Below are 24,278 nucleotides of genomic sequence, written 5' to 3'. Positions count from 1 at the left end.
TCAGCCCAATTTTGACCAGGATGTCAGACGACGCCAACTCTCGGATTTCTTGTTGGTGAATTCAGCCCATGTGCCATGTTTATTAATTAATGCTCTATATCATTTAATATATTCACTGACCTCGCTGCGTTCACTGGGACAACTCTCTCCGGTTCTACGGCTCTACGTACCCCGCATGGTAAGCTTAAATTTACAACACCTGCCCAAGTTCGACGCAGTTTCTTCAAAGATCTTTCAGCACAACGCACAACACACTACACAAAACTGCAACACGATATCAACAATGTCGAAATTATTCAACTCCGTACTTCTTATTTCTCTCCTCCTCTCCGTCGTTCATGCGGCTGCAGTAATCACTAGCGCAGGAGGCTTCATGAGCAAATGCGATGCGTCTACCTTTAAATTTTACGACGACATCGAATTAGGTCCGGCTCCTCAATTTACCTTTACCGTCACACCTATTCTCTCTGGACTCTGTCCTAATTCTGCGGGCCACATGTCAAATTCTACTTTGAATTTGAATACATGTCTCGGAAACAACGATGCTCATCTTGTCGTAAGTCCTCCATTCCTTATGCATTTCAGATTCTTATACTGATATCAAGAAACTAGTGGCAGAGAAAGTAAGCAGTCTCACATTTCCAACTCTTTTCAGTCTTTTCTAACATATCAACTACGTAGTGGCATGTTCCAAAACTCCTGCGGCTGTTCACTCCAAATGCCAAACCTCTGCTGTGGTTGTGGTAAAGCAAACGGCGGCACCGTTCCAAGCGGCGTCTGCATTGATCTCGGTATGTCTTTTCTTCTTCCTCTCTCTTGATATCTGATCCGTTTTCCTAATACATGTAACAGACAAGGGAATCGCCACTTCGGGCGGGAAATTGAATTGCGATAGTCTTCCCGGCAATTAGGGGTTGAGGGTTGACAGTCAAATCACCTAGGTGAGAAAAGGTTCATGGAGGGATAGCATGGTGTATGGGGTTATGGCATCGGAGAATAGGGTTTCTGGTCTGGGCTTTCTTTCTGGCGTGGAACGGGATGGGGATGTTGGGATAGGAAATTCAAGTACCCGTACATTTTGCAATACACAATTTACAAATGGATAGATAGAATGGATCCGGTGCGCGCATTTGCAGTTGGCTGTTAGGTTTCTATAATTTCTAACTTCTAACTAAATGCTTGCCTATCTTTTACCTAGGTGTGTACTCGTGCGACTTGATGCAGTTGGTATGGTTCATTCGTACTGAATTTCATATGCGCACTCTTGTCTGATATGTTGAACAGTCGACCGACTAGACGGCTAGACGAGGCTCGAAGATTTCGATTCACCATGTCAAAGCTTACTCCTCAGAAACAATTAGGGCAATTCGATATGGATTATGCAGGAGACTCGGGCTATAGCTATGCGGGTGTATTAGCGCTATGTCATGATGATGTCATGGGGAAATGAATCATTGGCATTGATATGGAATGTAATTTTAGATGTTTCATTAAAGCATCTTTACACCCGCGGCAGTAATATGTTAAAGCTTGGGTGGCTACATGTACTATGCTGCCATAAAGCCTGGATAGAAGAAAACGCGATTCTGTAGTCTGTGTAATAGCATGATGCTCAAAGAGCTGGTATATTCAATTAGTCTAAGGATATATGCATAATTTCATGTATATGAAACACGCTCTCTTCTCTTTGCCACTCTAAAATCCCCTTCCTGGTCTTCTCGCCACCGGTCTTCTTACAGCACCCTTCGTAGCGACTTTCTTGACTAACGGCCCGCTTCCGTCTGTGATAGCCATCGGTTTCCTCGCGAGTTTGTTGTTCTCTGCCTCAACTCTCTTTTCTTCCCTCAACTTATCCTCGGCCATCTTCACTTCGATCTCCATCTTTCTATTGAACTCCGTTTCAGTGACCCTCTTTTCCCTCGCACTATATCCCTTCTCTTTCACACTAAAGAAAACACCACCTAAATCTGCTAGCCAATGTGGATCTACCTTTGTAACAGTAGACATATATTCTTTTGATGTGAGAATCAACTCATGATAAACAACGTAGTCAGGTAGATCTCCGTGTCCGTAAAGCGCGGATGTAGGATGTAACTGTACTGTCACCGAAGTGCGCAAATTAACATATTCGCCTATTCCCTTGACTTTAGCAGCTTGGTGGTAATAACCTGAACAGATACATTCGCGTATAATGTCCCAATCAGCGCCGCAAGAAATCATATTCATGCGTTGCATTTTCATGATATCTAGCAGTTGATCTCTAATCTCTTTAGCTCTACGAAGAGATTTCGGATGGAGAAAATGACGTGTACACCAAGCATCCGAATGACCATTGGACTTCCATTGTAAGTAAACGTTCAAGTAAGTCAAATGATCTGATTCTGGGACAAAAAACTTTTCGCGTGCGCTGTCAGACTCTTCCTGACGTTCCTTTGGACGGTAGAAAACGCTAGGAACTGAGAGCATGGAAACTATTGTAAGCATCTCTTCGGTACAACCGTATTTTTCAGACGTGATGAGTAATTTGGCTAGAGGAGGGTCCATGGGAAAGGCCGTCATTTTTCTTCCTATGTCCGTCAATTCCCCAATGTTATCCAGTGCCCCGAGTGCCCAAAGATCAAATAATGAAGTGGTAATAGTATCTTGGGGTGGAGGGTCCATGAAATCAAAGTCAAGTAAGTCTTTCACCCCTAAAGACTTCAATAATAGAACAGTATTGCTGAGATTTGTGCGTTGGATCTCAGGAATGGTCTGAATGTAAAGCTCATCCTTGAAAGCAGCTTCAGTGAAGAGATGGAAAGCTTTTCCTGGACCAGTACGCCCAGCACGACCAGCACGTTGAGACGCATTCGCTTGTGAGATCGGCGTGATCTGTAAAGTATCCATTCCCATGCGCGGGTTGTACACCTTTAATTTCGAGTATCCAGCATCCACAACATACATAATTCCATCGACAGTCAAACTGGTCTCTGCGATATTGGTCGCCACGATGACTTTTCTAACTCCAGGTGCAGCTCTGTCGAAAATCTTGGCTTGTAAATCTGCAGGCATTTGGCTGTAAATGGGTAGAATGCTAAGCTTCGGCGGATCATTGAGAGCATTGAGGCGTTCCTGGATAAGCTCACAAGTGCATTCGATATCTTCTTGTCCAGTCATAAACACCAGAATATCACCTGCGCCTTGGGATACATGTATAGCTAATACTTGCTGAACCGCCTGATCGACATAGTCTTCAACGGGTGAGCGATGATACATTATATCGACTGGAAAGGTACGTCCGGGAATGAAGAATTCCGGGGCTCCACCATAGAAATCAGAAAATCGTTTCGAGTTCATCGTTGCAGATGTGACTATCAGCTTGACATCTCTACGGCGTGCAAGAACCTTTTTCATCAGACCCATGAGGACATCTGTGTTGAGTGCCCGCTCGTGAGCTTCATCCATGATAATGCAGGAGTAACGATCCAGATCTGGCTCATTTAAAGATTCTCTCAATAGGACACCGTCTGTCATATACTTTATTACTGTGTCCTTGCTCGTACAGTCCTCGAATCGAATAGCATATCCAACAGTCCCCCCCAGTGGGCATTCCATCTCCTCGCTGACACGCTTTGCTACAGACATAGCTGCTACTCTTCGAGGTTGCGTACATCCTATCAGACCCGTTTTTCCATAACCTTCTTCGTAGAGAAATTGAGTAAGTTGAGTCGTTTTTCCGGATCCAGTCTCGCCGACACAAATTACCACCTGATTATCTCGAATGACCCTTAGCAAATCCTCTCGTACAGCAAATGCAGGAAGATATTCTCTCTGCTCTCTCAGAGATTTGCTTTGACTGAAGTTACTAGCGCCGTCGTTCTTCTTCATATGCTGTGCGAATTTATTAGACCCCTGTGTTTCCTCGCCCATCATTGGAGCTGCGCTGTCGCCTTCCTCTTCTTTGATACCCATGAGATTTCCAAGCGCTGTACCAGCCATATTCGTTGCTTCTTGAGCCTGCTTTTGCCTCTCTTTTTGCTGTCGCCTCTCCTTCACTACCTTGCTTCCTTTGCGACTAAAAACTGCCATGTCGCTCTGGAAATCGCGCACTGCTGGTACAGGCTCCAATTGCTTCGAGAAAACAGTTCTTCCATCTAAGAATGGAGGTTTAAGATCGTGTACAAGTAAATGCACTCTGGTGGCTTCCTCGTCATCCTCAAAATCATCTTCAAAGCGTCTTCGTTGTGCAACACCAGAGGCGAGCAATCGACCCGTCTCCCATGCATCGACATCCCTTTCTTTTTGAGCTGCGCGCGCGCTCTGTCGCTTCACAATCTTCTTCTCGATCAAAGGTGCTTCTCGTTGGGAATCCGCCCAAGGATTGTCGTAGGAGCCGAATGGGTTGTGCGATTCGTCTCCGTCATCTGCGTACCAGTCTCTATCTAGAGCTTTCGAATCCTCTTCATCAACAAATGGCTCCGGTTTGATGTCAACAAATGGCTTCGGCTTCGGCTTAGGATCCAACTTGCGTCGCTTCGGCCGTGCTCCTTCGTATTCGTGGTCTTCCATCTTAGGTTGATGAATGCAATGGTAGATGATTGTTGGATCAAATTTCGGTGTACAGGGAAGTAAACAAATATGTGATAACAGAACTGATAAGTGGTTATCTACACGTGATCGTGAAGCTAGCAAATACTCATTGATGGTAAACGAGTAGATTCAACCTCAAAACTCAAATTTCCCTCTAGCTGTGAGAGTACAACACAAGTCTCAAACTCGAACAAAATTCCCACAGCCAATTGAGGAGTTTAATAAGAAGTGTTTGATTGGCAAGTGGCCCATTGAGGAACGTCAGTGTATTATGAGAAGGGTCTATGACGCTAGTGGGCTCAAGCGGCCGCAATAATCAAGATAACGCTAAGATAAAAAATAAAAAAGTTGATCAAATAGAACATTTTTATATCCCCGCTCCAGTCGATTTGTGAGCTTTTTTTTACAATCCTGATATAATATCATAACATCATGTCTATGATCACAGCAACCGCATGGGTTCCTCGGGGCTTTGCAGCTCCTTTTCCAACAAAATATAACTTTGATGAAGAAGAATTTCAGCGAATTGCGGATCTTGCGAAGTTACAATTGGATGATGCGAACGATGATTTGGAAGAAGCGCAAAATGAAGCAGAAAATGGCGCAGATCCAGATGCTATGGTCGATGATGAAGGTTCAGATGACGATGAAGCGCCTAAAGGAGTGAAATCAACAGCGTTAGTTTAGTGCTCACAATTTACATTATTTCGCTGACTTTTCCGCAGTGATGAGGATGACGATTTAAAAGAATACGATTTGGATCATTATGATGATGAGGTTGAAGAAGACAAGAATGGTGGTGAGGGAATGGCTATGTTTGGAAATGTCAAATCACTTGCATATCACGAATCGAATGAGGAAGATCCATATATTACAATGGCAGGAAACGCAGAGGATGAAGATGAGGACAGGGAAGAACTTCAAATATTGGCAACAGACAACATGCTGCTGGCGGCAAAGATAGAAGATGAAATCGCACATCTTGAAGTATATGTTTACGAAGATGGAGCTGATAATCTTTACGTACATCACGATATTATGTTACCGGCAATACCTCTTTGTGTAGAATGGCTCGATTTGCCTGTTGGAAAGCCAAGTGTGGACAAGGACTCGAGGGCAAATTTCGTTGCTGTTGGAACATTCGACCCGGATATTGAGATTTGGGATTTAGATACAGTTGATTGCATGTATCCTAATGCTATCCTGGGGCAAGGTGGACAAAACAAAGGTGGAGATGAAGGGGCTAAGAAAAAGAAGAAGAACAAGAAGTCGAAGAAAGCCAATGACGAATTTCACGTGGATGCAGTTCTTTCATTAGCTGCCAATAGACATCACCGAAACTTATTGGCATCCTCATCTGCGGATAAGACGGTCAAACTCTGGGATTTACACACCACCACATGTGCCAAGTCATACACACATCACACAGACAAAGTATGTTCATTAGCATGGCATCCAAAGGAATCTACCGTTCTCCTGAGTGGTAGTTATGATAGAACAGTGGTAGCAGCAGATATGAGAGCGCCAGATGCGAAGGCACCTCGATGGGGAGTCGAAAGTGACGTCGAGAATGTCCGATGGGATCCTCACGACTCAAACTACTTTTACGTCTCCACTGAGAGTGGTGTCATTCATTTCCACGATATCAGAAAAGCTCCAGCGAACCCAAGTGCTACTAAGCCAGTATGGATGCTCCAAGCACATGACGACTCCGTTTCGTCCTTTGACATAAACCCTACCATTCCCGGATTCTTGGCTACTGGATCAGGAGATAAGCAAGTTAAACTTTGGAACATTCAACCCACCGGACCTACAATGGTTGTATCACGAGACTTGGATGTTGGAAAGGTTTTCTCAACCACCTTTGCACCAGATGAAGAAGTCAGTTTCCGACTGGCAGTCGCAGGTAGCAAGGGACTCGTGCAAGTCTGGGATTGCAGTACTAACCCTGGTGTACGACGCGCATTTGCGGATAGAGTGGCACCTGTTGAGGGAGAGATTAAGGAAAGATTAGTGGGTGTACAAAATGATAGCGAGTCGGAAGATGATGAAGAGCTTTCCGAGGCAGAGGGAGGTGAAGTTGAATCTATGGATGAGGATGATTAATTAAGCACATGATGTCTTTCTTTTTATTTAGAAGACCTAAAATCAAAATTCAAATACCAAATACCAATTCAAAATTCAAAATTCAAAATTATCACATTCGGCAATCTTTTCATATATATGAAGTTGCAATCTATATGACTACTCGGTAAATGCAGATCCCTCCCCCATTGTTCATCCGGGAATTTGAGATGAAGATCCAACTTTTTTCGCCTGGATTACTCACTTTGGAATTTGGGTGCATGTGTACTGTACAGTACAGTCAGTACCTTGGTAGGTGCCTGGTCTGGGAATGAGACGAAACGAAATTTCCAGGATGTTCATGACATATGCCTTGTACGACATGTCTTGCATTCATCTCATCTCGTTTCCAATTCATTTCATCGGTATGTATACTCTGTAAGGCGAATAGATTGAAAACTGGGGAATCTCTCTTTTTTTTTTTTTTTTTTTTTGAGGCTTGCTCCCGCTTGTTGGGGAGTTTGGTCAGGGTGTTATGGAAGTGGGTTTCTGGGGTTTTTGTGCTGTAGAGAGGAGATGGACATTGGTCGGGATGTTGAGGAGTTTATGGAAAAGTACAGAGGATAATGGATGGTAGGATGGTAGGGTGGGAGATTCTCTCGGTAGGTGGGTAGGTAATTTAGGGGTCCATGATGTACTTCGCATGTATGAGGAGAGGTGCATGATGAAATGAGATTGTATGGGTGGCATGTACGAAGTATGAAATGAATGAATACGGCTTCCACCGCATGCGCGGTGCGCTATGAGATGTATGCGTGTACAGCATGCAATAAGTAGTCATAAGTAACATGCCCACCCGAAGCGAGATGATCCAGCGCATATTGTAAGAAAGGAAGAGTAAGAAAATAAGAAAGGAGGACAGAAACTTCTTTTCATAGGTGGGTGGAGATAAAATCAACCCAGTGCAGCCGCGCGCACATTTTCACGTAAGTTATGGATGGGAGTTTGTTTGGAGGTTGGAGGTTGTTGGATATGATATGAGATAAGATGAGATGAGATGAGAAGATACGGTATGAGAAGATGTGAGATGACATGAAGCTAAGTGAAGTGTGATATTCGGATCCGAAGTCAGAGTCAGAGTCGGCATCAGAGGTTACCTAGAGACAGATAGAGGTGTCAGAGTGGTCGAAACGGGTAAGAATGGGAGATGGGATGGGATGAAGCACAGGAGGAACATTGATTTGAATTTTGAGTTTGGCGTTTACTTGCAATATTGGCGCGGAGAAAAGAAAGAAAGATGATAGATTGAACGTACACGATACGCGTTGCGTTAATAGCGTTTGGGGCTGTCAAGATTTATTTATAGATTTTGCTTGTTGCATATATGAGTGTATGAGTTGAGAGAGGATTGATGCAATTTGATGGCTAGATAGGTGGTGGAAGGGGTGAGTAAACTATGAGTAACAATTTGTGTTGGGTGAGAGAATTAATTGATAATCGACGAGTTCTAGAATCTAGATGTGAAAAAATGGGTTTCTCAGAGATCGGATCTACAAGAAACGAAAGAGACAAAAGAATTTTGGAGCGGGATGGATAGAATAGCATAGCATTGATGGGTACTTTAGACACTTGAGTTAATGGTTGATCGTTTGGAGTGTGGATGAGATGAACTATGTATGGGTTTTAGAGTCGATGTACTGTGTGGACTGTATGTGGAATGAATGGAGTGATACAAAGTAGATGATGAATGGATGAACGACTTTACTATGATTAATACTTACTTACTGATTAGCAGACAGGTAGTGTAACAATCTGGTTGAGTTTGGCCGCTGTAGTAATGGAAGATTACGAAAGACACCTACCTAAGGAGTACTTGTTATCGTAGGTAGTACCGGCATCAGATTGGTCTACAGTCTAGACAATTGAATCCTCTTTGCCTCTTCCTTCAGCAATTCCTTCTGGTGTGAAGAGGCTGGTATTTCGTACACGAACGTTACACTTGGTGAGTGTCGTGTGGTGTGGTGAACTGTATGTGTTGATTATTGATTTGGTAGTTGAATGATCTGGATCCCAGAGAGGTAAGGTAGGGAATGCAAGTCATGTAGTGTACCGTTCAAGTCTGAAGAAGAGTGGTAGACGGCAAGATGAAGGATTGATTGGTCTGTTAACACAAAATCGGCATTTGAATGAAGATATGTGTTGGCTGTATTCTGTATCCCCCATTATACCTACATGAGTATCATTATCATTATCACTGCCACATTTACACCCACTCCCACTCGAGTCCTCTACAATGTACCCCAAAGCTATTATTGCTCATAGCTCATAGCTCATTGATCATTGCCTCCATCCATCGGGATCTCCAATTCATAATTCACACAACTCACACAACTCACACAATACACACAACTATCGACCTTCAGACATTGTACAAGCTCACTTGAAAGTTAACCCACATTTCTGTTCCGCATTGCTTTGACCATGCCATGCCATGCCATGATCCATCCCATGCTCGCCATACTCATGCTAATGCTACACATGCCAAATGACTGGCAGTCAGACAACCCATTCTCCACGAGGGATCGTGTACCTGAAACGTTAAAACATCAGATGGTTGAAACGAACCAATCAGAGCTAACATCTTCCCTATCAACATGAAAGCGTGGCCCACTCGAAGCTACATAAATATAATAAACTGCGCGAGCTGCGCGGGCTGCGCTACGCCACGCCACGCCTCTTGACCAGGGCGTTTACAAGACGGGAGTTTGTGTGATCTTGGTTTGTGATCTGGATCGAGGGAAAAATGCCTAGCTTTCTTCTCTTGCGCATCAATGGATTACAATTTACCGGTACCTAGTTAAACGATTTGATGATGAGATGGATTTCGACAATGGGAATCATCTGGAGTGCATTTCGTACCAACCCAAAACTAAAAATGAATCCCATCATCAGAAGATGACATTACTTCACGACATTACTTCACGACATTACTCATGATTCTTTTTGGGGGCGCTCAGATAGTAATGATACCGGAGAATTAGCCTGATGAAGGAGTTCACTGTTGATCAGAAGGAGAACTCCAGCTCCGGGAAACTTTCCCACATACTTTCCTGCGGATCATGGATCTCATTGGAATGATTGGATGCATCATGAATGAAATAGCTCAGCATCAATTGTAATTATCCCTTCTTCTCTACAGAGTATGGCCTTTTCTCCATTTCTGATTTGTTTTTCCTTTTTCACATTCACATCATCGTCCAATCAGTCTTAATCAATGCCCGGTGAAAGCTTGGGCATCTCTTTCGACAAGGGGAACATTCCCTCTTTTAGGGTCTTTTGACTTTTGACTTTTGACTATGCTACAGTCGGTTTAAATCATCTGCACGCAAAAATTCATCTATCTTCCCCCCCTTGGTAACATGCATGTTGGTTCTTTTGTTTCCTAATCCTGGTGACACAGTAGGGGAGAAAGAAAAAAAAGGAATCCTGGTGAATGTGAAGCCGTCCATTGAAAAAAGTGAAGTAAAAATGCTTGTTTGTTTGTTTTGTGTCTCTTGGTCTCGGTCAAAAAAAGACCCAAAAGAAAGAATTAGTATCATTTGGCCTATTCTGCCTCTTTTACCTTTTGACCCTTAACCATTTGACAACTCCCCCGTTTACCCAAAGTGGCCTTGTCATCTTGGAAATCCTTCCTTTCCTTTCCTTTCCTCTTCCCTTCCCTTCTTTTGCTCAATACCTCTTAACCACCAAAATTCATCGCAGGATCGATTAGATATCTTTCGATTTTATTTCTTCAAACAAGAGTCTGGTTGAAGTATACATTCCCTCAGAGTTTGCCTTGATTGCTGCATCTACAGATTGTTCGACACATTCATTATCGACAAACAGGAAATTCACATATCCCACAATCCCTCCCTTTCGAATTAACTTTCCCAACTTCCAACATTCATTTTGGAATCCCACGAAAAAGACGTGTCTATCAGCAACATATTCACTTCTTCTTTGCCAATACACATCATCACAACAGATCAAAATTATCAGTACATATCCATACATTCACTTCGATACATCAAATCAGAATCAACAGTACCTAGGCACCCTGAAGGAGTCACTTTTTCCAGATCGGCCCGCGTCGATCTTAGATTTGCGACACAGAGTCATTCCTTCAAAATCAAGGTCATTCCTACCGAAGAGAAGATAGTCGTGCGACATACAAAAGTAAAGCTTCTTCACTTTGAAAGCTTCAAAAAAGATTTCTTGTCCAACCAGACATATTCCGGAAGCTCACCTGCAGGAAACATCTGATCAACTACCAATCTTGTTCAGTCAACCTCCTGCACTGATAAAGATTACCCGTCGGAAGATCTAATCCGGATTATCTTACCGGGGATAATATATACCCCCACCATATCACCTCCAGAAAGTAGTTGATCTTATCCGGAAGACAGATTCCGAATTTGCCATATCAGCAAATATGTCTCTCGCACGCGCATTTACAACTAGGAGGGCAAAGAAGCAGCTCGATGTCGCCGCTCCTTCACCAACTGCGCAACGACCCGTAACTCCAAAGTTCGCTCGTGGTACTATTAAGCGCGCACAGATTTCGGCCCCAACTGAACTTCTCTCTACAACCAATATGTTGTCATACAATGCTCCGGATCTCTACCCACAGGATGCTAGTAAACGAATTGCGTCAAGCAGTACGGCATCAACCCATTCCGGAGAAGAGTCAGATACCTCGCGAATGACTAGCTCGACAAGTCTAACTTCTGCCGATACATTATCAATTGAATCTCGTTCGCCAGTAACTCCAGCCGGAGATCATCTTTCGGCATTCAACTTTGGCAAAAAATCGATTGAGATTGCATCTGGTGATGAAGCACCTGGTATTCCAAGCAGAGCTCCTTCACATACCAAGAAGAACCACGAAATTATGTCTCGCAAAAACTCTGTTGCAAGAATGTCGTCACCTAAGAGTTCTACCACTGTTCGATCAACAATGCATATGTTCTCAGCAAACGTTCAGGAAGCAGTTGTACCTGAACCACATCCTTTCGGTAAAGAACTCGCTCAAGTTTCTGAGATTGCTGAGGAATATGGCATCACCAAGGAAACTTTAGCTGTTGTTGATGAGGAAGAACAAGAGTTGATCTCAAGAGGATTATTCAAATTCAGAGCCGAAGACTACATGAGTGAAATACAAGGACTATTCATGAGTGCTTTTGGCGAAGTCAAACCTACCATAGGACCAATATGGATCTAGAATAAATGAGACAGGCTTCTCTTTATTCTACGGCTTGACGCTACTCTTAAAAAAATTCGATGTACATATTTTACAACCACTCGTCACTTGACGAACTTTCTTTACGTTCCTTTCATGATTATTTCATATAATCTTTACATTACGTTTCATTCGACAGTTATGGAAAACCCGGTGGAAGAGGAGTTTATTACGGCCTGGAATTTTTCTTTTTTTCAAGGGGACAAGAGAGGACAGCAGGGAAAGATGTTCGATTGGTCGGTCGATATTCATGGATTGGCTATATCCTGGAGTTTTTCTTTTAGGGCAAACTCCGACACATTCTCTTGGGTCTATTTTCATTGATTGTTTTCTTTTATCTACCACACACTCTTTTTTGCAGATATCATAGGATATTAATGCGTTGATCTGGATAGGATTTGGAGGTACTAGGAAATAGTACTCGTGTATTTCGAAAGGGAAGAGAGATGATGGAAAAATGGAAGATGCGGATGGGGATGGGGTTAAACTGAACCTTTAATTGCTAGTTACTAAATAAAGGACAGACCATACATACAGACAGCGATGTTTATCAAGATATTTGGAAACATGGTATTGGGACTTTGTGATTTGTGTGAAGAGAAATTTGGTATATGGAGGATACTAGGTGGGTATGTATGTGTGATGCATGTGATATGTAAAGTATGATGTTTGATGTTGATGTTTCCACCTGATATAAATACATAGTACTTATAATAGATATGGATGCAATCTCGAAGTTTCAAATCTTATTAGATCTAGAAACATCGGGATGATCATTTACTTGGTGTATGTAGATATTCTCACATACTAATTGATATACCTCTGAATATCGACTGTATATCGACTGTATGTATATCACATCTTGACATCTTGACAAACGGTACTTGAAAATCTAAATCTAATTCTAATACCAACTGCCGATGTGATATTATGAATGTATCCATGAATGTATCGTCGATTATTCCTTCACTTCGGAATATACTTTGGGGTATATCAAGAGTGTGTGTACCTGAGGATATTACGGAATATAGGTAAGATAAGATACTACTAGGTAATCTATCTCATACACTGTGCACGGCATTGATGTTGATCCTTGAGATTGGAGATTTGGAGGGGGGTGGGTGATTTAGATGTTTAGATACTTGGTGATTTGTTTATTTATTTATTTGTTTGATGATTTAATGATTTATTTATATCTCGATCTATCTTGGGAGTTTGTTTTGGAAGAATGGAGTCCTGGGTGGAGCTTGGGAGGGATAGAGGGGACCTGGGTGTTTCTCTGAGGGAATTGTAGGGGGTTTGGTGGCTGGATTCCTTCGAGGAGGTGTGGTGTGATGGATGGATGTGTGTGTGTGTGTAGTGTGATGAGGATGTATGATGTACCGGTATGATGTATGATGTATGATGTATGATGAGATCAGATAAAGTTTTTATTTCTTTTATTTCTTTTCTTTTTCTTTTTTCCTTTTGGGGGTGTGATACCGATACTCGAGTACCGAGTATACCTACCTGCCTGGGTACCAGCTTGCAATGAGATCATTACGAACCCTCGGATGAAAATGAGCGACCTTAGTTCGGATGAGCGTACGGGAAGGAAAAGGCGGACGGAGAAGCTTTCGATAGTTGAAACAGCGGATGTTTGGGATGGATAAACGAATGAGTCTGGATTCTGGATGGATCGGCGGCTTGAGAATCGAAATGGGGGTTTCTCGGAGGTGGTGGATTGGCTGGTACTGGGAGGTAGGTGTTTGTAGAGGAGTACCTATTGATGATTATGTTGATGTGGGAACGTGAGAAAGGAAAGAAGAGGGAAAGAAATTGACAAAAGTCATGTATGTATGTGAAAATCACGCGGTTCGTGTTACTCTTGTGTTTTGTTGCATGTCTGAATTTTTCGACGCAAGTACGGGCATCCATCTTTTTGTTGCATCCGTCTTTTTTTTGCACATCCATCTCTCTGGCACATCCTCCCTCCTCTCTTCTTCGTGCAACCTCTCATTTTCAGACATGCAACAAAAGTTCTCATCATGTGTATTCTCCAATAAAGCGATGCTATTGGCTGCACGGGACAGACTTACGTAATTGACTAGAGGCTTGAAGCTAGTGGTTTTAGCGTGTAAAGCTAGTAAGCTAAGAAGAAAAAAAATCTTGTGGTAAGAATTGGAGAAATAACATCACCACCACCAAACGAATATTAAACAACAACTTACGGCGTAATGCTGGGTATTGATGACAATATCTTGCCTATTCAAAAATGATGAGAATGATGAGATTACGATAAAGAGAGAGATACTATTAAATCAAGAGGGAAAATAATGGAATGGTTATGAAAGATTCATCACTTGTACCTGACAAGATGTCGCGATATATCATTCTCAATAGAATAACTTCATCACTAACAGAGCAGCTTAATTCACACATCACATCTTTCATCACAAAATCAGCAAACAACAATTTCACAGCTCAAACGATACATCGCATCAACATGCCAACCCTCCGTAAGTTACCTTTCCTCTACCCCTTACCCAACCAAACCAGCATCACCACGAAAAAAAACTACAATGATGAGATCAATACCCTCAAAATTATCTTTAGGAAGAGCCGTATGAGGTTGACATCCCTAACAAAAACACTCACGTTGATTTCCGTGTGGCATCGTCATATGCAGCGGTTATTGGGGTCGGTGTGGGATCGTTGACGGTGCTTTGAGTGTGGGGTTCTGAAGTTTCTTTTCTTTCCGTTATGGGTTGTTGTGAGGATGGTTTGGATGGATGGATGGATTTCTTGTAGGATTTAAGCTAATTTTTCGCTGGAAGAATAGGGAGATATTGTAAGGTTTGAGAGGTTTGAGAGGGTGTGGATGAACGTCTCTGGGGAATGTTAAGGAGGGGTTCGAGTTGCTGGCATACTTCAGGGTCATGTCGATGGCAGAATTCGTGATGCGATGGGGGATGGATGCTCCTGCCGTTATATTAGTGGCATGACGTCCTTGACTCGAGGACACGAGCTGGCCCAGCTGATAACTGGTGGGTGACAATTGGTTGACATGTCATCTTTGGTTACAAAGTCGATTGGCTCAACGATCAAAGATATTTAAAAAGGTCTGCTCTCTGGGTGTTACCTACCGTTGCAGATGATAGCAAAGTTGTCTATCTTCCATGTTATGCTATTCAACTAGCCAAGTAGCTACCTAGTCTGTACGCGATGCACAGTATGTTGCCAGTCTTTCCTTGAAGTATCCTAGTTTAGCTGCATTATACGTAACTCTTCCATAGACGTAAAACTAAATTTATGAATTCATTCATCATTCGTATCAATACAATGCTCCGTTCAAGATTCCGGCTCAATGAATGGCAACACACAAACATCCAAACTCATGTTCCCGATCGACTTGGAGAAATATTCATGTTTTTCCTTGGTTGAGACGAATTATATAAAGAAAAGGGAGGAAAGTATTATTCCACAGCAGCTATATCCATATCATACATACGAACTACTCCATAACCAACATCAAGAGGTAGCTGTCACAAAACACAATTCATACATCAGTACGAGTGAAGAAACATAACCTCACTTCACAACAAGATACGAATACATGTGAGAACTTCTCTAGATAGTTATAGGTAGGTACAGGTAATAATACGTCATATACCACGATATCATCTATATACTATGATTCTGTTTAGTATGCAATCTTATTTGATTCATCTTGTATGTTTGGTTATATGAATGTTGTATATTGGTTGGTGAGTGGTGAGAGTGAGTGGGGTTTTGTTGTTTGGGGGTTGGATTTGGATTTGGATTTGGGTGTATATGGGTATAAATGATGAGCTTTTGGTATTGACTTTAGTATCGATATTGGATGTTGATATTGGGTATTGGTATTGGGCATTATATTGAGGGGATTATTGTCAGAATTTAGGGGAGAGGTAGAGGATAACGGATGGAGGATGGGGGGAAGAGGATATTTGAGTATGGGGCTTTCGGGGGTATGGGTTTAGGAGACTAGGATGGAATGATAAAGGAGGTAGAGGGTGTTTTGAAGGAATGAGAAGAAAAGAAAATTGTATCCAAAGCGAGAGGGCTGATGTGTATTATTTGTAATGTACCAGGAATATGTTTAGAGATATTGAATGGATGGTTTATGATTGAATATCTGGTTTGTGGTGTATATCATGTAGCATGTAAAGTCATATATATCTAGGTATACGGATATGGAATATCTATCTACTAAGTCCACCATATCATCTTCTCCTTTTCCTAACTGATATCCTCAAAAACAAAGTTGTATTTTCATTATGAGCACACTTCTCTCTTCTCTATATACCTTTCTAGCTAATAGCCACTTCATTTCTCGCCTCTTCTTTCTTCTTCCCTCCTCCTACTCTCTCTTCATAACCAATAGCTAGGTATGTGTGTATCCAATTCCTCTTTAATTCATAATCCTCAATCTCTATTTTTCAACTCAATACTCTCTTCACTTCCCGCCTTCATTCTTGATATCTTCTCGCTAATCATATTCTGTATCTCACACCTCACACCTCACACCTCACACCCTCCTCTCCCCTTGATATCTTCTCGCTAATAATTAATCAAAACACATATCTCACATCTTACATTTCCCACCTCATAATGTACACTCTCCTCTCTTCTCTTCTCTTCTCCTCTCTCTCATTATACAACCACGATTCTACACTTCTTATCCCCCATCTTCCCATCTTCCCATCTCCCCATCTCCCCATCTCCCCATCTCCCTATCTTCCCATCTTCCCATCTTTACACTTTCCACTCCCTAAACTCTCAACCTCACAACCTCATACATAAATGACATATCCTTCAATAGACACACAACCACACGACCACACATCCCCTTCCACCTATTCTCTCCCCTCTTCTCTCCCCTTTCAAGTTTCCACCCATCCAATTCCCCTCAAGAATATCCCACACAATACCATCCCAGATATTCTCAACTATATGATACCATCTACACACCACAACCTGCAAATCGAAAGACGGACGAACAAAAGAGAGAATAGGATTTAAAAAGTAGCATCCGTTTACCTCCTCTTATCTCTTATATAATCCTCACAATAACACACAAGACAACAAAAACAAAACAACTGAAAAACACGAGGCAAAATCCAATATCGAGTTCAAAACAGAGAATCAATTTACATGTACCATGTACTATGTTCAAGTTATATTCATCTAGGATCTATAATGATATGATATTGTGAATGGTTTCTCCTTGTTTCTCATACTATTCATCAATTCCTTTCCTGTCCTCAGTAAATATACCACTTCGATCATGATCTACTCTCCGCGAATTCACGGTATGTGCTCATTTTCCATCAACATTCCCCTTCCCATCTCACTCACGACGCCTCTCCGGTCAAGTGCATGATCTCACTAGCACTACTTATTATCTTTGTGCCCTTCTCCCTTTTCCCGTATCCCCAAATCTCTCGCATCTCAATCTCCAATAATTCCATCCCCATTCTTTCAACCATTGAAGAAAAGTTATTTACGCACTCTCAACCGCCATGACCCAAAATAGAAAAACCCGCTCGTAAAATACCAACGAGTAGAAAACCCTCACAAAAACAAAAGAGAAATCAAACCATTAGTCACCTAACGACCAAAACCAAAATAAACATGGGTATTAGAAGCAATAAGTATGTACCCAATCCACTATTTCCAGAGACGCCGTTATTTGATTCACCTAGCATCCAGCTCGCTTTTTCCAGTAATACAAATTGATATGTCCGGGCGGAAAAATCTTAAAGTGTGTGCTCCATATACAATGGGCGCGCACGACTGTGACCAGAAATCAACTTTGTGAATGAAATTGGTGTAAAGTATGTACAAATACAGTAAAAATCGTACGTATATGTGTTAGATTGTGGAAGGGCGATGCAGATGCGAGTCGAAACTGCTTCCACGATAAGTGTGATCTTGAGAGATCATTCTAGATTGTATTGTATGCGTGGCCGTGAATCGTAAAAGTTCGCATTGAAATCGAGTTGTGATACTAGTGACATAGAAACATAAACTCGAAGAACAAAAGTTCACTCAAAAAGAGTAGAACACTTTGGACATGCAACCCGTTGCAATGTCACCGTATGAGGTGTTGATCTCTTGTCCGTAATTCTGATCATTGGTGGGGTCTGCTCATCCTGATCATGTGCGAATTCTCCTTTGAATTCTTTAGAGTATATCTTCTGTTTCGACTTCCCATTCTTGTGCTTCTTATCTTTGGGTTTTGTTCCATTGGTTGCCGTCCCATTGTGAGGGTACTCCTCGTGATATCGCTTGATGAGGGCGTCTTCTACCAAACACCCCGAATGATATAGAGTTTGGCAATCTGAATTATCACAAATATGTTCATACTCGCGTTTATCGGGATTGTAGTGACCATCGCAAATACAATAGACGGGCAAGTCCTAGAGGAAAAGAATTAGTTCCACTATGTCTGAGGTACAGAGATAAAACTCACCGAAAGTCTTTGGGTGGCTTGACAGAATGTCTGCCGCCAGTAAAACTTGCTAGGATCCGGATCAGATACTGCATGATCATCAAGATCCTCAGAAAAACGTTCAACATCTATCTTTCCCGCGAAGGTCAATACATCTACAACATCTAGATAATTGCTCGCAATAAGCTCCGAATTTCCGTGGTATTTCCTCCGTCCCGAACTTGCGGATGTCTCGCCCGTAGCTTTGGCTGTTGCTGGTAATTCTTCCGGCCAATACATCCAGGCAACCTAAAACCAATCAGTCCAAAGTCTTTTCCAAAAGAATATAATATTTACCAAGGCGTAGACATGTTGCGGATCTTTAGCTCTAACCTGTAATATTCTTGCTATCCAGAAGTCCTTTGGTTGTGTGCCTGCTTCTGTCTTGCCCTTCACATAAACGAATTGATTGTTTTTATATGTGTCTCCTTGAACTGTTTAGAATTAGAGGATGCCAGTAGCTAATGGTTGAACTACACTTACTTATAAAGTTGTTGTATTTCCTCATGGCCGTCCACTCTGCGTTTGGCACAACAGTATAATGGTAATTGAGTTCGTCCTCCGGCGCATTGAAGCCTTGAAATGGTGATATATGCTCCTCTGCTAGTGATCTCAGTTCCGCATTTTGTTTTGACTCCTTTCCTTTTTTATCCGATTTCATAAGCGGTATCTTAATCTCGAAGGATGTCGCTTCTTGTACAGCGGCAGGAGAGGACATAGTGCGTGGCTCGGAAGACTCTGTCTTCATTCGTTTATTCGAAGATGAAGTCGAGCCATTCAGGCCATGTTTTGGCGCCATGATGAATAGCGGGATGGAGCTGCGAGAACTGAATCTGTGAGTATCGAGTATTGTTGAAAATCGCGTGCGCGGGGACGTGAAGTTGATGTGCAAGTTGATCGCGAAGCAGATTCGGATTTTATAAGAAGGTTTGGTGCAGAAGTAGATTGGTAAATGTTATGATATTTATCCAAAGTAGAAGTAAATGTAAATAATTGACCGAGGAGACTTTTCAGATGTCGACGTAGGTAGTTGCGGAGGATACGAAAGCTTTCCAAAGATAAATAGCTATCTTTCGAGGTACTTCGGAATGAATCAAGAGTATACGCGATCAAGATCTTGCTCCCCCTATGGTAAACTGTAGTCAAGGTAAAAGATACACCACGCAGTATTTGGTTCAAAGTTTCAAGCAAAACAAATTGATAAATTCTCTAGTGTTTATAGTATCAAAGTGCAAAGTGTAAATAAAGCCGTCGCACAAAAATTAAAAAAGCTCTGATCAGCACATTTCATTGGCCAGTCAAAATTTACATTAGATCTCATAGATTTCATTGGCTGATTTTTGCTAGATTTGCTTTTTCAATTGGTCGATCAACAATTCACAGCGGAATCAATGTAAATAGAGCAATGATACTCGTAGCTTTTACAACATTACCTATATGTGCCTCGAGGTCCCTGCTGTGTCTACGTATATCGTACCAGAGCTATCAAATCCATATTCATGAATCATGGAAACTTCTCTCCTATCGCTCAACTACCTAGTATATATATATACCATGTATGATATTGCCAATATCAGAAGCTTACTTGGTTGAGTCACAAACTGACGGTGCGAGTGATCAAGAGCAGTTTGCTTCATAGTCCCGCGGTAGGTAGTGAAAGCCAAAATATATCATTGGAATACTTTCTTTCTTAAACAAACAACGAATGTCAAAAGACAAACAAATCAAAATACTCAATCTAATCCCACAAGTCAATCATTACTCGGGTATCATTTTATCCTCCCAGAAGAATATCAAAACTCCTCTCCCCAACTTCGAAAATTATTAGTGAAGTCCCCTCAAATCTAACCGGCGAAGAATCTTGAAAATCCCAGGTCAAGATGGGCCAAGACCCATTCTGCCCATCTCAGAGAACATCCTCTTCTTCAACCACTCATTTCTCAGTCGTATGCGCCTTCTTCTTGAACAACTTATTCTTCAACTTGTCCGCCAATCCAACCGGATGTTGTAAGCCCGGCTTGGTCGTGTTAACCACATTGCCCTCTCCACCTCGTCCAAAATGCACAACCTCGCCATCGGTGCTAGGCCGCAATGCAGCATCTGGGATACTATCCACGTCGCTCCGTTTGGTAGCTGGGAGACCAGGCGAACCGATGTTTGCAGCTCCACCGCGACCGACGCTGAATGCTCCATCGCCGTGATCTCCTGCTGGTCCTTGACGGACGATTTCGCCATCAACATATCTATTGCGCCCATTAGTTTATTTGTCGAAAAATTTCCGCCTTATATTGGATTGCGAATGCTCAAATATTCGTGATAGGAGAATGGAGTGGCATACTGAGTGGAATCGGCTCCAATATTTCCAGCACCTGCTATGACGTTAGAATTTCCCTTTTATGAAGTCATTCAAGCAATACATACCTCCGCGACCGTGACTAACTTCAGGCTCGGCCATTGTAATGAAGTTTTAATTTATTCTTGCGATTATGTTCCTTTGAATATGAGAGTCTGCGCTCAAGAAATAAGTAAGTATTGTCCTATGCGATCAAAGAAATGGGAATCCCGAGCTATATAAATATTGCGCAAAGGGATCCTTGGTCTCGTCTCAGCCCACTTCACACCCCGCAATCGGTCATATCACAAACCTCACCCCGCCATCAATGAAAGTTCCTTCGTTCTCTTTCACGGTTTGAGGAGAGATTTGACATGAGGTTAAGATTAACATCACTTACTTTGAAACTACCATAAATAACTGCAGTAATATTTGCGCCAGAAATTTTGAAGATGTGAACAAAAACAAGTCGAGTGAAAAACGAAACTTCATTCAATCTTCATTCAATAAACTGCAAATCCTCACGGCTTGCTACACGTGCTTTAATTAAGCTCCTATTTAGGTCTTCCCCGTTTCCGCTCCTTGATTAGCTTTCTGTCCTTTCATCAACCAAACATGGATAACAAATGTATGAACGGAGTATCTAAACCTAAAACCCTATGATGTAATCTATTTCTTGATTTCTCTCCTGCAGCATCGACAAGATCGAGTTAAGTGCCTACCTAGTACCTACCTACCAAAGTGCAGGAACCATTGTCTTTCTACCTTCACATATCCAATACCTACCCTTACCCGCGTTGACGGAGTACTACCTAAGTATCCTCTAGCACGGAGTACCAGCTCAAATGTATGAACACATGCCTAGGTGCTCGAGTATCCAACAGTTATTAGTCATGTACTCGTAGTCATGTACTTAACGAAGTACTTGTATTCGAGCTTACTACCTAGTCATCAACCATAGCTCCACTCTTCCCCGATCCTTATCTCGCACCATGATGTGCTATGTAATATCAAAGATAAGCACAATCCCACTACGGACTCGCCTATTCAGGAGTCGTCCATCCCTCATTCAGAAGAGCAACAGTCGATTGCATGTGCAATGGGCCAATGAGATAGAGAAATAAGTGAACAAAGATGCGAGGGACTGTTTTGTTGCATGTCGGTGTGTGAGGTGTTATGTTATTGTATTTCATTGTTTTGGAGAGGCGGAGGGCTTATCTCTAGACTGCCTCGACTGTATGCATGAGAGAGCTGGTGCTTGAGATTTATTATTGGTGTATGTATGTATGTATGTATGTATGTATGTATGTATGTATGTATGTATGTATGTATGTATATATGTATATATGTATGTATGTATATATGTATATAACTTATGTAGGTGAAATGTAAGAGGGTAGGTAGGTGTCTTGATTCGGGTGATTAGGTGTTTTGTATGTAATGATAGGTATCTCATTTTTACAAATAGTAGAGGATATCTGGAGCATATGGGGAAAACCTGGAGATTTCTCTCCATGGTCAATCTGAGTCGAAGTTTAATAGTTATATACCAATCACTGTTCGATTATTTCAGCTTGTACCTCAATTAAGTAGATAATCCAAGCCGTACAAAACTTGACAATGGCGGGTACGAATAAGTACTCTATTGACTAATCGACCAATGTACACAAGAATATAGTGAAAGATTCTTAATGATTTCTCGAAACAATGGGATGATACCATTCATTTGTGCATCGTATTCCAGGACGCTATTTCATGATTTGACATGCTCTTGTAAAATTTTACTATCGATAGCATGTAGGATAATGGGATATGCAACAAAAGTGTGGATTTGCATGCCATTTTGTATAAAATGTCCCAGTGTTACGTGATCTTGTGTGAACGAGATCGTATTATTTACCGGATTCGCAACAAAAGCTTCTTCAATGATAGAATTTTACATACTCTTGGAAATTTCAAGGCCTAGAAACGAATACAAGACAGAGAAATTATAAACATATACGCAGCTTTAGTGTCACAGAGATATTATATAGTAAAATCTCATCATTTCTTCAAATTCGGTCTCGAATGTTTATGCAAAAAGAATTGCTCTACCTCTTCATTGGAAATACAAGTAGCCTGTCTTCCCCTGATAGGCAGACTGAATGTCGAGCTCTCAGAATACCTCAAACCCTTCATCGTGTTGACATCAGCATCGTCATCAGCCATCTCTTCTGCATCGTTCATAGCGTCAGTCTCGACAACTCCCTCCCCCACACTACGAGTAGCTCCCGACTCCGCAATGTTTCTGTCTGCTGTAGTCAGCAACCCCTATACATGTATGTAATCAGCACATCCATCTCACAGGCATCAATGAGGAATGTCATAGATTAAACTTACCAGCTCCCTAGCAATTTGGGACTCTGCCATGAGTCTCTTCTTTGCTTTCTTGGCTGCTCGCTTCCTCGCTCCTTTATTATCCTCTCGCCTCTTTGCTACCTCTTCCGGATGTTCTGCGTCCCAACTAAGTTTTGCCTCGGCTATTCCCCTACGTCCCGCCCTCTGTGCATCTCTTGCTATCTTAATTTCCCTCTGCATCTGGATCTCTTTAATTTTCTCAATCTTCTTCTCCCTTTTCTCCCTATTACGAGCTTGGGCTTCGGCAGCTTGTCTCCTACCCTTCTCGGTCTGGGTCCACTTAATTACTCTTCGCTTTTTCTCATCCTCTGCTCCTGGCCCAGTTAACTGCTTCAAACTCTCCAACAGCTCGTCGCGCTGTGTGTGGTGTTAGTATGGAGTTTTGATCGTATTGTTATGAGCTATAATGAATTAGAAGATAGCACTTACGGTCATGTTTTTGCTGAACCGCGCGTTCGAGTACCTAGCTTCCTAGATATTTTCACCATCTTCTGCTCGAACTCCCGCCGCGGCTTAGTTTCCTTCTTCAGCTCTTAACATGATGGAGTTTTCTTCTTTGACTTCCATCGTCATAGTGACTGCAATTGTGGTATGGGAAGCACGGTGATGCTGTGATGGAGTTGAGATTGGGGTTGGTGAGGGGAAACTGTTTTGTTGTCGGAAAGAGGAGAGGAATTATCTGGCGCGAAAAGTCAACTATATAGGTGTGAAACTTGTCCAAATTCACTAATTATCTGTCCAGCAAGGTAGATATTGCGCAATATTCAATAGGCTACCAACCTCACTGCTGTGACCAACACTGAGCGAATATAAGTCTCATCGGACATTAGTCCAAGTCTGAATCTAAAAAAACGAGATCGACATTTTCGAATCGTAGGTAGTCGTTTGCATTTCCAAAGAAATACAATTCGTAACAATGGTGATGTTGGGTATTGTAGCTAGCAATCCCAATCTCTCTTCTCATTAATACCTGGGATGTGCCAAAATAGTGAATATATTTCAGAGAAGATGCCCCCGATTTGCGCCAAGTAGTTTCTCAATCTTCAGCTGATAGCGGGAGATTCCGTCTGACATGTTGTCCTGTTCAATAGATCACTTCCCACAGAGTGAGCTAGAGTTGA

General features: G+C 42.0%; 7 protein-coding genes across 7 annotated transcripts; 3 read left to right on the top strand and 4 right to left on the bottom strand.

The window, feature by feature from the left end:
- Nucleotides 1-283: 283 nt before the first annotated feature.
- EAF01_009241 (uncharacterized protein) lies at nucleotides 284-911 on the top strand (the record flags this gene model as incomplete). The annotated part of the gene is made up of 4 exons (XM_038917497.1): nucleotides 284-556; nucleotides 613-623; nucleotides 682-791; nucleotides 853-911. 4 exons carry the CDS (start codon nucleotides 284-286, stop codon nucleotides 909-911), a joined length of 453 nt encoding a protein of 150 aa, XP_038767102.1.
- A 784-nt stretch (nucleotides 912-1,695) lies between these two features.
- EAF01_009240 (uncharacterized protein) lies at nucleotides 1,696-4,548 on the bottom strand (the record flags this gene model as incomplete). The annotated part of the gene is made up of 1 exon (XM_038917496.1): nucleotides 1,696-4,548. The coding sequence occupies one exon, from the start codon at nucleotides 4,546-4,548 to the stop codon at nucleotides 1,696-1,698; it is 2,853 nt and encodes a 950-aa protein (XP_038767101.1).
- A 453-nt stretch (nucleotides 4,549-5,001) lies between these two features.
- On the top strand, nucleotides 5,002-6,675 carry EAF01_009239 (uncharacterized protein; the record flags this gene model as incomplete). Its single annotated transcript, XM_038917495.1, has 2 exons — nucleotides 5,002-5,246; nucleotides 5,295-6,675. 2 exons carry the CDS (start codon nucleotides 5,002-5,004, stop codon nucleotides 6,673-6,675), a joined length of 1,626 nt encoding a protein of 541 aa, XP_038767100.1.
- A 4,432-nt stretch (nucleotides 6,676-11,107) lies between these two features.
- Nucleotides 11,108-11,896, top strand: EAF01_009238 (uncharacterized protein; the record flags this gene model as incomplete). The annotated part of the gene is made up of 1 exon (XM_038917494.1): nucleotides 11,108-11,896. One exon carries the CDS (start codon nucleotides 11,108-11,110, stop codon nucleotides 11,894-11,896), a length of 789 nt encoding a protein of 262 aa, XP_038767099.1.
- Nucleotides 11,897-17,982: 6,086 nt separating this feature from the next.
- Nucleotides 17,983-19,227, bottom strand: EAF01_009237 (uncharacterized protein; the record flags this gene model as incomplete). The annotated part of the gene is made up of 4 exons (XM_038917493.1): nucleotides 17,983-18,357; nucleotides 18,411-18,677; nucleotides 18,726-18,862; nucleotides 18,912-19,227. The coding sequence occupies 4 exons, from the start codon at nucleotides 19,225-19,227 to the stop codon at nucleotides 17,983-17,985; spliced, it is 1,095 nt and encodes a 364-aa protein (XP_038767098.1).
- A 1,134-nt stretch (nucleotides 19,228-20,361) lies between these two features.
- EAF01_009236 (uncharacterized protein) lies at nucleotides 20,362-20,883 on the bottom strand (the record flags this gene model as incomplete). The annotated part of the gene is made up of 3 exons (XM_038917492.1): nucleotides 20,362-20,671; nucleotides 20,767-20,797; nucleotides 20,850-20,883. 3 exons carry the CDS (start codon nucleotides 20,881-20,883, stop codon nucleotides 20,362-20,364), a joined length of 375 nt encoding a protein of 124 aa, XP_038767097.1.
- Nucleotides 20,884-22,803: 1,920 nt separating this feature from the next.
- On the bottom strand, nucleotides 22,804-23,592 carry EAF01_009235 (uncharacterized protein; the record flags this gene model as incomplete). Its single annotated transcript, XM_038917491.1, has 3 exons — nucleotides 22,804-23,070; nucleotides 23,140-23,514; nucleotides 23,587-23,592. The coding sequence occupies 3 exons, from the start codon at nucleotides 23,590-23,592 to the stop codon at nucleotides 22,804-22,806; spliced, it is 648 nt and encodes a 215-aa protein (XP_038767096.1).
- Nucleotides 23,593-24,278: the final 686 nt, after the last annotated feature.

Source organism: Botrytis porri, assembly GCF_014898465.1.
Source record: "Botrytis porri strain MUCL 3234 chromosome Unknown BPOR_013, whole genome shotgun sequence".
NCBI classification, from domain to species: domain Eukaryota; kingdom Fungi; phylum Ascomycota; class Leotiomycetes; order Helotiales; family Sclerotiniaceae; genus Botrytis; species Botrytis porri.
This window is presented reverse-complemented; position numbering and strand designations above follow the sequence as displayed.